General features: G+C 39.6%; 1 protein-coding gene across 1 annotated transcript in view; it reads right to left on the reverse strand.

Moving 5' to 3' along the window:
* Nucleotides 1-13,203, reverse strand: part of F13B (coagulation factor XIII B chain) — a 31,367-nt gene that overhangs the window by 1,307 nt on the left and 16,857 nt on the right. Inside the window, exons 6-11 of the mRNA XM_075541859.1 lie at nt 11,766-11,945; nt 11,484-11,669; nt 8,835-9,017; nt 3,724-3,924; nt 2,850-3,032; nt 1-63 (exon numbers count right to left, since the gene is read on the reverse strand). The exon at nt 1-63 is cut by the window's left edge and continues 151 nt beyond it. Coding sequence (XP_075397974.1) covers nt 1-63; nt 2,850-3,032; nt 3,724-3,924; nt 8,835-9,017; nt 11,484-11,669; nt 11,766-11,945 — 996 coding nt within the window. The remainder of the gene's footprint in view (nt 64-2,849; nt 3,033-3,723; nt 3,925-8,834; nt 9,018-11,483; nt 11,670-11,765; nt 11,946-13,203) is intronic.

Consider the following 13,203-nt stretch of genomic DNA (forward strand, 5'->3'; position numbering starts at 1 on the left):
CAAAATCCCATTTCAGGCGTAAATTATTATTTTCCATGTCAACAAAAGATAAAGTGCAAGGCTCTGAAAAAAAAAAGAGAGAGAGAGAGTAGTGCATTGCTTATTTCTAACAGGAAGAGTTCTGTTATCTACCCTTGATGAGCTAAGACAAATGAAACTCCCAGGTGTGGGCCTGGCAAGTAAACTGAATAGGATTAATATTGGAATCAGATAATAATGTCCAAAGTACACAGACAACATTCTGTCACATGGCTCTCTGATCTTGGATTTGGGGTAAAGTTATGTCCTGACAGTCATTTACTTTTGTGCCATTATGACTTACAAATAAAGATATTATCTAGAAGTCCTAGCAGTTAATAATAGTCACTAAAATAATTATTTGCCCTTTTTTCTTTTCTTTGATTGCAAAATTGTAAAATAGGAAATGGATATAAAAAGGGTAGAAGTGAAGAGGTGTAGGTGAAGAATGCATGTGTGTCTGGTGCACTGTGGAAGAAATAGGAGCATGAGCATCTGAGAACAGTGAAGCTCATGGTGGTGGATACAGATCGTACAGAAAATCTGGAATCGTCCAGTGAGTGGAATGGAGGGAGGCTTCCTTTTAGGCTGACAGACTTGAGAGGCCATCAGAAAAGGGACTTGGAAACTCCCTCCCACTCACTAGCTGCCCAATTAACCCATCAACCAGCAGGCATAAGAGATAGCACTCTCAAGGGATCGAGTACCATATGCCCTGTAACCAGAGAAGATGTAGAGATTGGTCAGGCTTGTGACTTTCCAGCCCCCTGGAATCTTTGGGTCATACAAATATCTTTTCAGTAACATCATGGCAAACCCCATGAGGTAGATATCAACAATTTTAGATTTGCTTCTCTAGCTAGCCTGCTGGTGGTCTGGACTGATTCTCTGGTTGGTTTTAAAATCTAACTTTCATATGCAAGTACATTTTCTTCTCTCTCCCAAAGTATTCCTTATAAGAACTAAGCTGAAATGTCTCAGCTGTCCTCACCCCTAAAAGACACCAAATGCAGGCCAACTCCTTTAGTGCAGTGACCAAGGTATGTTTCGTAAGAATACTTGTATGGCGGGGTGGGCTATGCAACGAGCTGCAACCACAAGGTCAGCAGTTTGAAACCACCAATCACTCCTGAAGGAGCCCGTGTGAACATAGTCCTTAAGCACTCTCAGGAGCAGTTCTACCCTGCCCTCTAGGGTTGCTGTGAGCTCAGATTGACTGGATGCTTTGGTTTGGCTTTATATCTGTATTAACCAGGGGTCCAAGCACTTCATTTTCAGAAAGGCACTGGAGAGAGTATAACTGAGGAACAGGAGGCAGAGGGTGTTAATCAAACCACTCTCATTTGAAATTAGCTTTTTGTTTTGCTTCGCTCTTATGGTGAAAGGTATAATGTCCCTCCAGAGGCTGCAGAAAGTAGCAGGAGCCCAGCTCCCCTCTGTTTCCTTCCCAGCCTGGGCATCCTTAGGGCCAAGGTCCTGTTCAGCTCCAGGAGCATCTTGGAGTATTCATGCCAACAGATTTAAAAAAGTGGAGTTATCTTCATCGGGGCTTCTCCTTTGACTGGGTCAAGAGTAGGTGGGGGAAGCAGTACTTGATTAATGCTCCCAGAGAGGGACTTGGTATAAGGCTTCCACTTCCTGTGGAAATTTACTTCCACTGCATGTCTGTCTCTCCAGGATAACAATACATGCGCTACTCGAAGCTGTTAAATCCAGATTACCATTGGAGGTTTCCAGCGCAGTGATGATGAAGCTACGTCTATTCGTGCTGCTACATCTGAAGTTGTAGTCAATAGAGTTGGTACAGTTAGAGTTGACCATAGTGGCTCCTAGGGCACCACCAGACTGCTGAACAGAGGGACTGTCCTCCGGACATGCAGCATGCAGGTTTCTGCCACCCAGATGAGATGCCGGTGAAGGGCTAGGCCATCACTGTCACCAGAGCAGCGTTCATGATGAGGACAGCGTCTCATGGACCACCATCGTATGCTCTGACTTCTTTTAGACATACATGGGGTGAACATGGAAGGCAGACAGAATGGTGAGGTGACAAATAGCTGCTTGGATAGTCTTTGCCCAAATGGGGTTCCACCATGATAGCTTATATATGGTAAAATAAAACACATTCCTCAATATCCACACACTTATTTGATCTATTCCATGATTAAAAATATAGGTAATAAGTTTAGACTATGGTGTAACTTATGTCTTTATTTGAGTTGTGGGTAATTTAGCACAAAGCACTGGTGGCTACTCTACAATAGGTTAAAAAGGTCGAAAGTTAGGTAAAATATACAATGTTGATAATTTATCAATCATATTCTTGTAATACAAGGGTAAGTCAACAAGCATTGTTACAAGATCAAAGCAACGTTTGTTAAACAAAAATCTTGCAATGTGATATTTATATGTTTACTCACCACACTATGGCTTGTTCATATTGTAACCCATTCCAAATGGTACCTGGAGTATAATATGAATTGCACTTTACACATATTTGCAACATTTATGATTTAGTGAGCAGTATCGAAAACAGTGAAAGGAGCTCTGTTTGCATTGGACTGCAATGCCAGTGGTTCAAACCCACCAACAGCTCCAAACAAGAGAAAAAAGAGGCTACCTGCTCCCATGGAGATTTATAGCCTCAGAAATCAACTCAATGGCAGTGGATTTGGGGTTATAGAAGCCAGTAGGTCAACAGGAACACCAATTAGATAATAGAAAAATAGAAAGTTAATATTATATTAACATTGTATCAATTCAAAAGACAGAGAGTAAAGTCAATATAAAACGTTACTTTATTAAGTCATAGAATATTTAGTAGTACATACGTAAACACAGCGGTGGTGTAGTCCACTGTCCCTCCAAGCAGTAGGCATTTCTAGATCCTTGTAGGAAATAGTGTTGGAAACATTGGTAGGTTACTGAGGAACCATTTTCATAGGTGTCAGCTGCAGAACTAATGATGTCACCATTTTTAATGAGTGGAGGAGATGTGCACATTCCTCTAAATTCTGAAAAAGAGTAATTATAAAAGTATGCAATGAGTTGCTACAGCAGGCATCTAATACTTTTATAGTTGCAGAAATAAAATATCTCAGGTAACAGCATTTTTAAGGCTGCTCTCAATTTTTAATGACTTCAAGCATTCCTGAAATCACTTCATACTATGCAACGCATTCGTACAATTAGAAGCTCACACTGTAATATTCCCATTGTTAAGGTAGCAACATGAATTTGATTGTTCCCTTTCTGTATAACCAAAGTACAAGCATATGTGTAACTCCTGTAAGCCTTGATTTCTGGAGCATTCACTTCCTTTCCTCTTCTTTCAAAAAGCACGTTTCTGGGAAATAGGCAAGCCTGCCTAGAAACTAACAAAGCCCTCTTCCACTTCCGCTTCCATTTCTTCTTCTCGGCCTCAGCCCTCTCTATGGCTATGCTCCCAAGAATAGTGATGTTTTCATGATAGCCTAGTCATAGTTAAGAAACCTCTTGATTTTTTCCATTCATGAAATTGGCTGTTAAAAATAAAAAGTATGTTGGCATAGCCATTGTATTCAAGTGCACATGCTGACTGGATGCTGGATCGAATCGTGGTCCCTGTTAGAGAAGATGATGGTGGCGAATTACTTAAGGTCTTCATACTTTCCTCTAGGGGGTCATGGTCAAGTTAGAGATTGTCAAGAAGCACCGTTGTTTTACCTCTTATGATGCACAGAGGATAGGTCACGTCTCCTCTATTACAATGCACTGATAACTCAGACAGGGTGCTGGATGGAGCAAAGGTGTAGCCCTCTTTGCATGTAAAATCTATTAAATCTCCATGTAAGACCTTTCCTTCATATTTCCACTTCATCTCTATGTTATTCCTGTTCATCTCATCCACATTGACAGTACATGGCTCTGAAATACAAAATGCTCCATTAAACTCTTCACTCATCTGACAAATATGCAAGCTATGTATCTAAAATGCTTACGGCAGTCATAAAATGATACTTTATAATTACTGGTATTTATCATTAGTAAAGCTCCTCACTTGCAAAATGAGGGGTATAATTTCTTAATATAAATGAAATTATTTATTATTATATTGCCTATGAACCAAGACCACAGTCATTCAGTAGCAGCTCATATGTAGCATAAGAGTTTCCCAATGGGCTTTCCTTGGCTGTAATCTCTCAGGAAGCAGGTCGCCAGGCCTTTCTTCTGTGGTGCTTCTAAGTGGGTGTGAGCAATCAATCTTTAGATGAGCAGCCAATTGCAAATTGCTTGTACCGCCCTCAGCCAGCTTATACAAAAATTTTAAATCACTTAATTAAAAATATTAAAAGTATAGATTAAGTCCTTTGGCCAATTTACTAATCATGATTATAAAATAAAAATTCTATCAAATAAAATTCTGGAGATATAATATATACTCCCTGTGTATAGTCCATCAGGCAGTGTTCTGACCACTTGCTATACAAAAACATACAAAACAATCACTGCTCGTGTGTATCTGACCTGCAGAAACACATGCAATGCAGACTAAATCTAACAAATGTGTTATGAACTTAATAATGTAGAAGAATATGTAGCTACCTCCACTCTAGAACAAATGATAAAACAGAGTGGGAAAGAGAAGTCGAGGGAAGGAGCTGGGGGTGTGCCGAAATCAGAAGAGACAATTGGCACAGATTGGAAGAAGGTACGAAAGGAGCTATGTCGTTTTCTGCGGGAAGAGCATTCCTGGCAGAGGAAACAACCAGGGCAAAGGCCTGGAGCTGAGAGCATGGGGGGCTGGTCTGCAGAAGGGCAAGGAGGCCAGAGTGAGGTCAAGAAGGAGCAGTAGGGAGACGTTACAGAGGTTCCAAGTGTCTGAAGCAATCATTGGCAATTAGAAATCACAATGTGCTGAACACTGGAGCAATGATAGTAAGGTGTAAAATCTCTCTCTCCTCTTGTCATGATAATAAGAAACGATCTTTACTTAAGAGTTCCTTTGACTGACTTTTTAACAAAGTCTAAATTCCTTGAAGCAACTTTTCCAGATATAGAATAATAGATTTCTTTAAACCTTGTTCTTCCTTGTATGGTTGTTCAATTGCTAGTTTTTCAATGACTATTTCAGTCTAGTTTCCATTCTCAGAGATGGTGATACTTTCATTCAATGCAATACTTATGACATCAATAGAAAACTTTATATAAAAGCACTTATGAAAACACATCAACCATAGAAAAACTACAACAGGAGGATGATGTATCTGCTTTTGAATATGAACAACATCCTAAAAATAATTTAAAAGGAGAAACCACTAAAGAACAGGCTGAACGAGCTTAAAACAGGCTTAAAAGCTAAAATTTCTGAATATTAAACTAAAATCTCTCTTAGAAGTAAAGGTAAAGTTCTCTTTAGAAACAAGGATGGCAGGACTTCATATCACGTACTTCGGACACATTGTTACAGGAAACCGAATGACACAGGGGCTACAGCAATGGGTCCAAGGAGAGCAGAGGACGGTGCAGGGCAGACAATGCTTTTTTCTGCTGCCCATGGGGTTTGCTGGGAGTCAGAGCTGACTCGGTAGCGTGTAGCAACAGCAAAAAAAAAAACAAAAAACAGGTAAAATAGAACATAATTGCAATATATGCGACTATCATATCTGAGTAATATCACTCATAATGAGCACAGAAAAATGATGAGACTGCACAGTCATTTCATGAGGAGAAAACCTTGTGACCACAGACAATTTTTAAAAGCCCAACTCATTAATAATGAGATAAATGAATCCAAATCCTGTTACCTACTCAATTCATAAAAAATATAAAATTGTAGAAAGGCAAAGTTGAGAAAAAATAGAAAAGAGTTTCATTTAGGATCATAAATCAGAACAAACTTTTAGAAGGAAAATTTAAGAATTTAAAAGGAACAATATTCCAAATATTATTAATCCAGAAATTACACCTTTGAAAATTTGAGAAAATAATTTTAAATGAAATATAGAAAAATAAAACAATGAATTCTTAAATAAGCATAAATAAAGATGTTTTAAATGTACAATTTTTAATGTAAAAATACTTTAAAATGTGCTGTTTGAAATATGAAAAGTTTGTAGAAACTAAATATTCATCAGTAAAGTGATTGGTTAGATTAATTATGGTATATCTGCATTATAGAATACTCTATAACCATTAAAAAGATATTATGAGAGTATATCAGCCAATATTCACAAAAAAGTACACATTACATAAACCCAGCACATTTATTACAATGTGTTGTGGCTGTTGTCAGGTGCGCTGAGCTGCCTCTGACAGAAAGCGACCCTGTATAGACATCGGAATAAAACACGACCCGGGCCTGCACCATCCTCAAAACAGCTTTTATACTTGAATTCATATTGTTGAAGCCACTGTGTCAATCCATCCCACTGAAGGTTTTTCTCTTTTTTATTGACTCTTTCCTCTGCTTTATCAAGCTTGATGTCTTTTTGCTGGCACGGATCCATTCTGATATAAAGTCTTGCTACCTTTGCTTCGAGAGAATATCCGAGCTGGACACACACACACTACTCTGGAAATCCGTGGTACACTTAATGCACATTGCCAACACTGTACTTCAAAGACATCAATTATTTTCCCGTCTTTCTTATTTGTTTTCCTGCTTTCTCATGTATATGAGGCAATGAAAAACATCAGGGCTTGAGTCAGGCAGAGCTTAGTCCTCAATCATCTTTGCTTTTTTAGCACTTAAAGAGGCTTTTTGTAGTAGATTTTTGCAGACAAAATCTTTGTATAGGAGACACAGTAAAACATTTAGAAATTAATTTTCTAGCACAGCAACTATTTCAAGGATTCTTACCAATATTATCTGTTTTCTTCTAGTTGCTTACATTTACTTATTGTTTTTTGGCAAATAGCAGATTTATTTTTTATTTAAAAAATAATATTTTTCAATTAAATAACTTTTAAATGTACAGGATATTTATCCATTTGTAGATGTCACAATATAACCTATTTAACAGCATAGACCAAGAATAAAATATGTTTTTTGGTGTCTAGGATCTTAGGCTAGCTCCTGCGGGTATTGGCGGCACTGACTGGAGAGCCTGAATGTGCGCTAGTTTCTTAGATTCGGCGTTCCGCTCTTTTGAGCTATGGAGGTAGACTGGTTTATTACTGTATCCTCCTACTTTTAAACATGAGAACAATTCCGACACGCCAATTGCAGGATCACACCAAAAAGGTGAGAAATGTTTGAAAAAGAACTGGGTATTAAGGGACTTTCTAGGGAAATTATATATGGATCTAGGGTGGTTTGTTGGTTTCATGTTGAGCTGCTGATTATGAGGCCAGTCATTTGAACCCCACAGTCCCTCTGGAGCCTTTAAAAGATTGAAAGGTTGGGAAACCCAAAGGGGCAGGTTTTCTCTGTCCTACAAAGGTCACCGCGAGTTAAAAATCAAGACGGTGGCAGTGGGGTTTCCTTTGGGCGATGGGAGGCCACGTGATATAGACAGAGACTGCAAGCCGGGCAAGGCAAAGCCAGCACACGGCAGGAGAAGAGTAGAAAGTAGAAAAGGAAATGGAAAGGCGCATCTATGGAAGGTGTGAGGGCAATTGAGAAAGTCGAAAATATGACTTCATAGCAATTTTCATCAGTATTTTGAAGATCTAAAATTTTCTTCTTCAAATTATGCAGTAAACATTTCAGAATATATTTCACTATAGACAAGGCAATGGATACTTCGCGTTAAAAGGTTCAGAGAAGAGATTCACTCAAGCTTCTTTAAAATTCTAATTTTTAAGAGTTTTTGAACACCGGGAGAGAAATCGTGCCATCTTATACGTAGACTAGAAGATTTTAATTTGAATAAAGTAGTTTGAACTCTGGCAGACCCATTTGGGGTGTCAGATCATTTGAGTATCTGTTGTACCAACTCACAACTGGTCAGCCTATTGTGACTCATAGTGACCCTACAGGGCAGAGTGGGACTTCAGAGGGTTTCTGACTGTGTGCATATCCTGGGATCAGAGGGAAGCGTGTGAAGTATAACTTTACCAAAGTATTTAGTATAATGCAAACTACTTTAAATAAGCCAGTGTGCGCTTCCTCTATCTCAGGCTAGCAGCCACTACATTAAAATATCTTGATTTTTTTATGGGTGAACAGAGTAATGAGTTCTATATGGCATATGTTTTGTATCTCAAAAACTAGAGCATTTAGGGAGAAATTGGTGCCATTTTGGGAGTCAGCAGGTCAAATATTCAAAGCCCCCGAAGATTTGAGAGGCCAAAATATAGGTTGGCCAGTGTAATATTTAGCAACCAGGGAAGATTAAAGGCTGTTAAATATAATTCTGAATAGCAAATCTAAAATCTGAGGCAAATATAATTAACTGACTAAGGTGAGATATGTACTTTTCAGTGTTGTTTCTATTTAAATAGTTCTTTTGATTAACATGCAATTATCCACTGGAAAGTGGATTCTTCAACCACGCCTTATTCCACATCAATGGCACGATTAGCAATATGCGGTTACCAAGGAAAGAACCGTACAGATTATTCTTCTCTGCAAATCATACTCTGAGAACAATAAAAGCAGATACATTAAAGGATGTAGCACCACAAACAATTTCAGTTAGGATCGACAACACAAGAAATAATGATGAAAGAACCACTGTAACCCTAGAATGAATGATATTAGGAATTTTTAAAAAATAATTGTGGGGGGAAGGAAAGCACTTGAACAAAATTTATACAAGTGGTTATCTCTGTGAAAAATCTCCTAAGATGTAAAAACAACAGTGAAGGAAAGTCTGGGTGTGCTCGCTTACCTAGGCAAATGGGTAAAGGTGTCCATTGCCCTTGCTCACAGTGAGACATCTTCGATCCCTTCAGTAAATAGTATTCGTCGCACCTATATTCCACTGAGGAGCCTGGTGTGTAGCTTGCCAATAGTTCATCAACAACAGCCCCGTTTATCAGATCAGGCGGTGGTTTACAGTTCTTGCTGTTTTCTAAGAAAACAGTTTATCTTTAAATTAATGTGAATTCATAATGATATAATAACATAATGCAGTCACTCATAAAAAGCAAGCACATGAAACTCCAGTTAGCTTCGGGAACCCTGTGTGCTATGGACCAGAACTGCGCTCCACGGACGTTAAAGGCTGTGCTCACTCAGGAGCTCATTGCCACACCTTCCGTCCAAGGTCCTTGGCTGGGTTTAAACCACCAAGCCTTCAGTAGTCAACTGCTTCCCCATTTGCACCGGGACCCCTCAAGATTTGCATTTTATCATGTAGAACAATTGTCAAATAAATTCTTCAGAAATTAGAGAAATGTTATAGCACAAATCTTAAACTTTACTCAAAGCAAGAACAGCAGCAAATATTTAGCCAAAGAATGAGTATGCATAATCCCGCTATTTTTTCTTTAGTAATATTATTTTTAATTAGAAGTTAATGCACATATCACAACATTCTATAGGTCAAGCACATCAAGCAGTATTGGAGAATTGCTACCACTATCAGTTTCCAAACATTCTTTTCTTTCCTGGACTCCTTTTACACCCCACCACCACCACTACTGTACCACCACCCCCTTCACCTCCCCACTCCGTAGCCCCCAGCTTGTGCCGCGGCCCCTCCCCTGGAAACCCTTATTCTACTTGCTGTCCCTATAGGTTCATCGATCCTGGGTTTCACATACTAAAAAACAGAAAAACATATATCACATATTCAAGAGAGTGATCACCAATGGTAAAACACATCCGAGGTAAAGCCCAATGTGAACAAACAAAATACAGAAAATGTTGAAAACCAGATCAGGTCCAATGTGCATCAGAGGGGCGAATCAGCTGACAAAGTTTCAACTGTTCAAGTCAGGTCTATCTTTGATCTTCTAAATCATCTCTTCAGTGAACTCTGCTCAGTCACCACTTTCCTCCCATCTCTTATTACAGAGGGAGCGCACTGCAGGTTATTTGCTGTGCAGATCCCTCAAATGTATCCGGGCTCCCCCTGTCGCCCATAGCCTTCTGCAAACCAGATGCTCCCGAGCTAGGCTCTGATACTAATCCCTCCTTCAGTTCTGGATTACATGATTCGCAGTGTTTCAGTGACTGATGATGGTGTGCTTCTTCCAGGTGAACTTAGTTGATATCTCACTTAGATACTTGTTTGGAAACAAGCCTTTAAGACCCTAGATGATATTTTATCTGATAGCTGAGGACACCATTTAATTTCTTCACCACATTTTGCTACAGCACCCATATCTTTTGTGTTCCCTTCCTGAGGGTGAGTATTGAGTGGGGCCATGATATAAAAACTAATTTTTCTTAAGTTAGAAGTTGGAGCTATGATTTAGTGCAAGCCCAAACCCCAATCCTGGATCTATGGTGGGGGGGAGTTGTTTGTTTTGTTTTGTTTTTCAATCTTCCTTTCGCTCCCTTTCAAGAGCTCCTTGTTAATTTATGGAAGAGAGTCTGTTCTTGACGTGAATAAACTATGATGCAGTCATTGTTAAAACCGACGAGACGAGAAACACTGATTAACCTAATGAATACAGGTGACTCTCAAGCCGTCCTGTGGCATTATCCACTTACATGCGGGAGCTTCACAAAGTGGTTGTAAAAATGGATGTGACAGAGAAGAGGACTTTTCCCTGAACGTCATGAAGCCCTAAATAGATTTCTCTCTTATTTATATCCTGGAAGAATTTCATTAATCAACTCATGGATATTTCCATTTATTTCTCTCTTCAGAGTTTCTCTTAGTCTGATAGCATTATGTCTCTGCATGTGTAATACCAGTTGCTTCATGCAATAAATATCCTAGGTAGATGTGTTTGTGAATCTCTCCGACTCTGATCACAGAAAGAGAAGGGTGTCAGGAAGGCAGCGTCCAGAAGTGACAGTGCTGCCTGGTGGTGTCCCCAGGGAAATGGGAGAGTAGGGGCATATGTTAGGATGGTATCCGTTCGGAATAGCTAAAATAACAACCGCAAACTCAGCAACAGAGTGCACGTCCTAACTTTGTAGGTCATGCCCACGACCAGTCGCCCAATCCAATGTGCCCGTATTTTCAATAGAGATGATATACACTGTCACTGTTGTTCCATCAGTACTATGTATGCTAAAATGTTTAGCTCTCATTCTTTAAAAAAAGAAATCTGTTGCTATTGGGTTGACACTGCCTCAGGCTGCCCCCTGTGTGACAGAGGATTTCCAAAGGCGAAAAGTAGATCGCCAGGTTGCCCAACTACTGCTTCTCTGGGGGAAGTAGACCTCCAACATTTGGATGACTAAAATTCTATAGATGCCTCCAAATTGAGAAAGAAAAAGAAAGAGTAGATACAGTATTACTCTGCATCTAATTTTTCTAAGCAGTTTTCTCTTTCTGTGATTATGGGGCTTAAAGAAACACAATGGAACATTTGCATGCAATAGATTTAGCAATTGACACTGAGTGTAGCATACGTACCAACACACTCAGGGAGGGGTGTCCATTTGCCTTGCTTGCAAGTTAACTCATTTGAGCCACGCATATGGTAGCCATTTTCACATCTGTATATCACCTTGTCCCCATTATGATAAACCTCAGCATGCAGGCTTGCAGCCCCATTCTCGATGAGGGGTGGGTCCTCACATGTGATTCTCTCTTTCACTTCTGAAAAGGTACAATTTAAAGAGTAGAAACCATTTAGTGGCACATGCAGGCGCTTTGTTTTTGTTTTAGGAAAATCTTCCTCTAGGTGTTGCTAACCAATGCATTTTGGAGGATCTGTCCATTTTCCATTTTCACAGCGTATTTCTTTTGAACCCTGGATCTCAAAATTCAGTTCACACTCTATGCGCACAATTTCACCAGGACGATACGTTGTTGGGTGAGTGTGAATTTTGGAATTCAGTGGCAGAGGTGGAGGAGGACATCTATTTCTTCTTCCTTGAGGGAAAAAAACCCCCCAGCATTTTAGTCATATAAATACAAAAATGATAGTTGTTATTTAATATACTTTCAATGAACCCTGTTGTCACAGTGGTTTAAGCGCACCATTGCAAACTGCAGTAGAAAGAAGGCTGTATGCTCCCTCACAGATGCCAATGTGGAAGGAGTGGTTCTGAAGGGACCCTATAAGTCAGAATCCAGTCAGGGGCAGTCGGTTGGGTTTTTTTAAGTTGTCAATGTGTGAGTATGTTAGACAGACTCTGGGGAGGATTCCATGAGCCTGCTTCCTGGTCCTCGCTCCCTTGTATGATGTTTTCCCCCTTGGATTGCTTGCTTCTCACTTATATAAAACAGCAAGGCATTATATACATAGTTGTGTATGCATAATTGTACTTCTGGTCTTGCTGAAAGATTCTCTCCTTTGTTGGTTATGGAGACAGAAACTACCACATTGTGAGATGCCAGATGGAGAGGCCCACGAGTCAAGGAGCGGACAACCACCAAGCAGCGGAGGCACTCTGCCCTGCAGCCTGCAAAGTCCTGGACGGTGCCAATGATGACCATGCACTTGGAAGCAGACCCTGGCTCAGCCAAGCCTCCCAGGTACTGTAGCCCCATCTGACACCTTGATGGTAGCTTTGCCTCAGACAGAGAACCCAGTGAAACTGTGTCCAGACTCTTGACCCAGAGAAACTGAAATAATAAAAACATATGCGCTATTTCAATCTGTTAAATCTGTGGTAACATGGTCATAAAGCAATAGAAAATAAAAAGACCAAGCTTTATAAATTCACTATAACCCTTAATCTTTAAATCACTATGATATTATAAAAAGAGAAATAAACAAAAACAGTCTAACAAAGGTGGTGTACAGCCTTTCCGTGGATCTGCCACTTTTGAAATGACATGCAACAGAAAACTTGAAAACAACCTGTTTATCATCTGCAATGACTAAAAAATCATAAAGCCATTCAATTATTGTAAATAGATTTAGAGTGTCATGATAAATAAGGAAAATCCTATTGCCTGTCTCTAGTCAAGTCCATCTTTTATTTCTCCAAGCACTTAAGCCACATCATCACCATTCTCTCCTAAGTTTCACTCCTGTCTGCCAATAATGACTTTGTTTCCTACTCTAAAGAGAAATTAGAGACTATCAAGCCCTCTCCTTTCCATTTCCCTCCCAACTCCATACTCCAATTTATATTTTAAGTCCCAGTTCTAATATTATTCACAACATGTATGAAGATCACCC

This window comes from Tenrec ecaudatus, chromosome 1, assembly GCF_050624435.1.
Source record: "Tenrec ecaudatus isolate mTenEca1 chromosome 1, mTenEca1.hap1, whole genome shotgun sequence".
Lineage (NCBI taxonomy): Eukaryota > Metazoa > Chordata > Mammalia > Afrosoricida > Tenrecidae > Tenrec > Tenrec ecaudatus.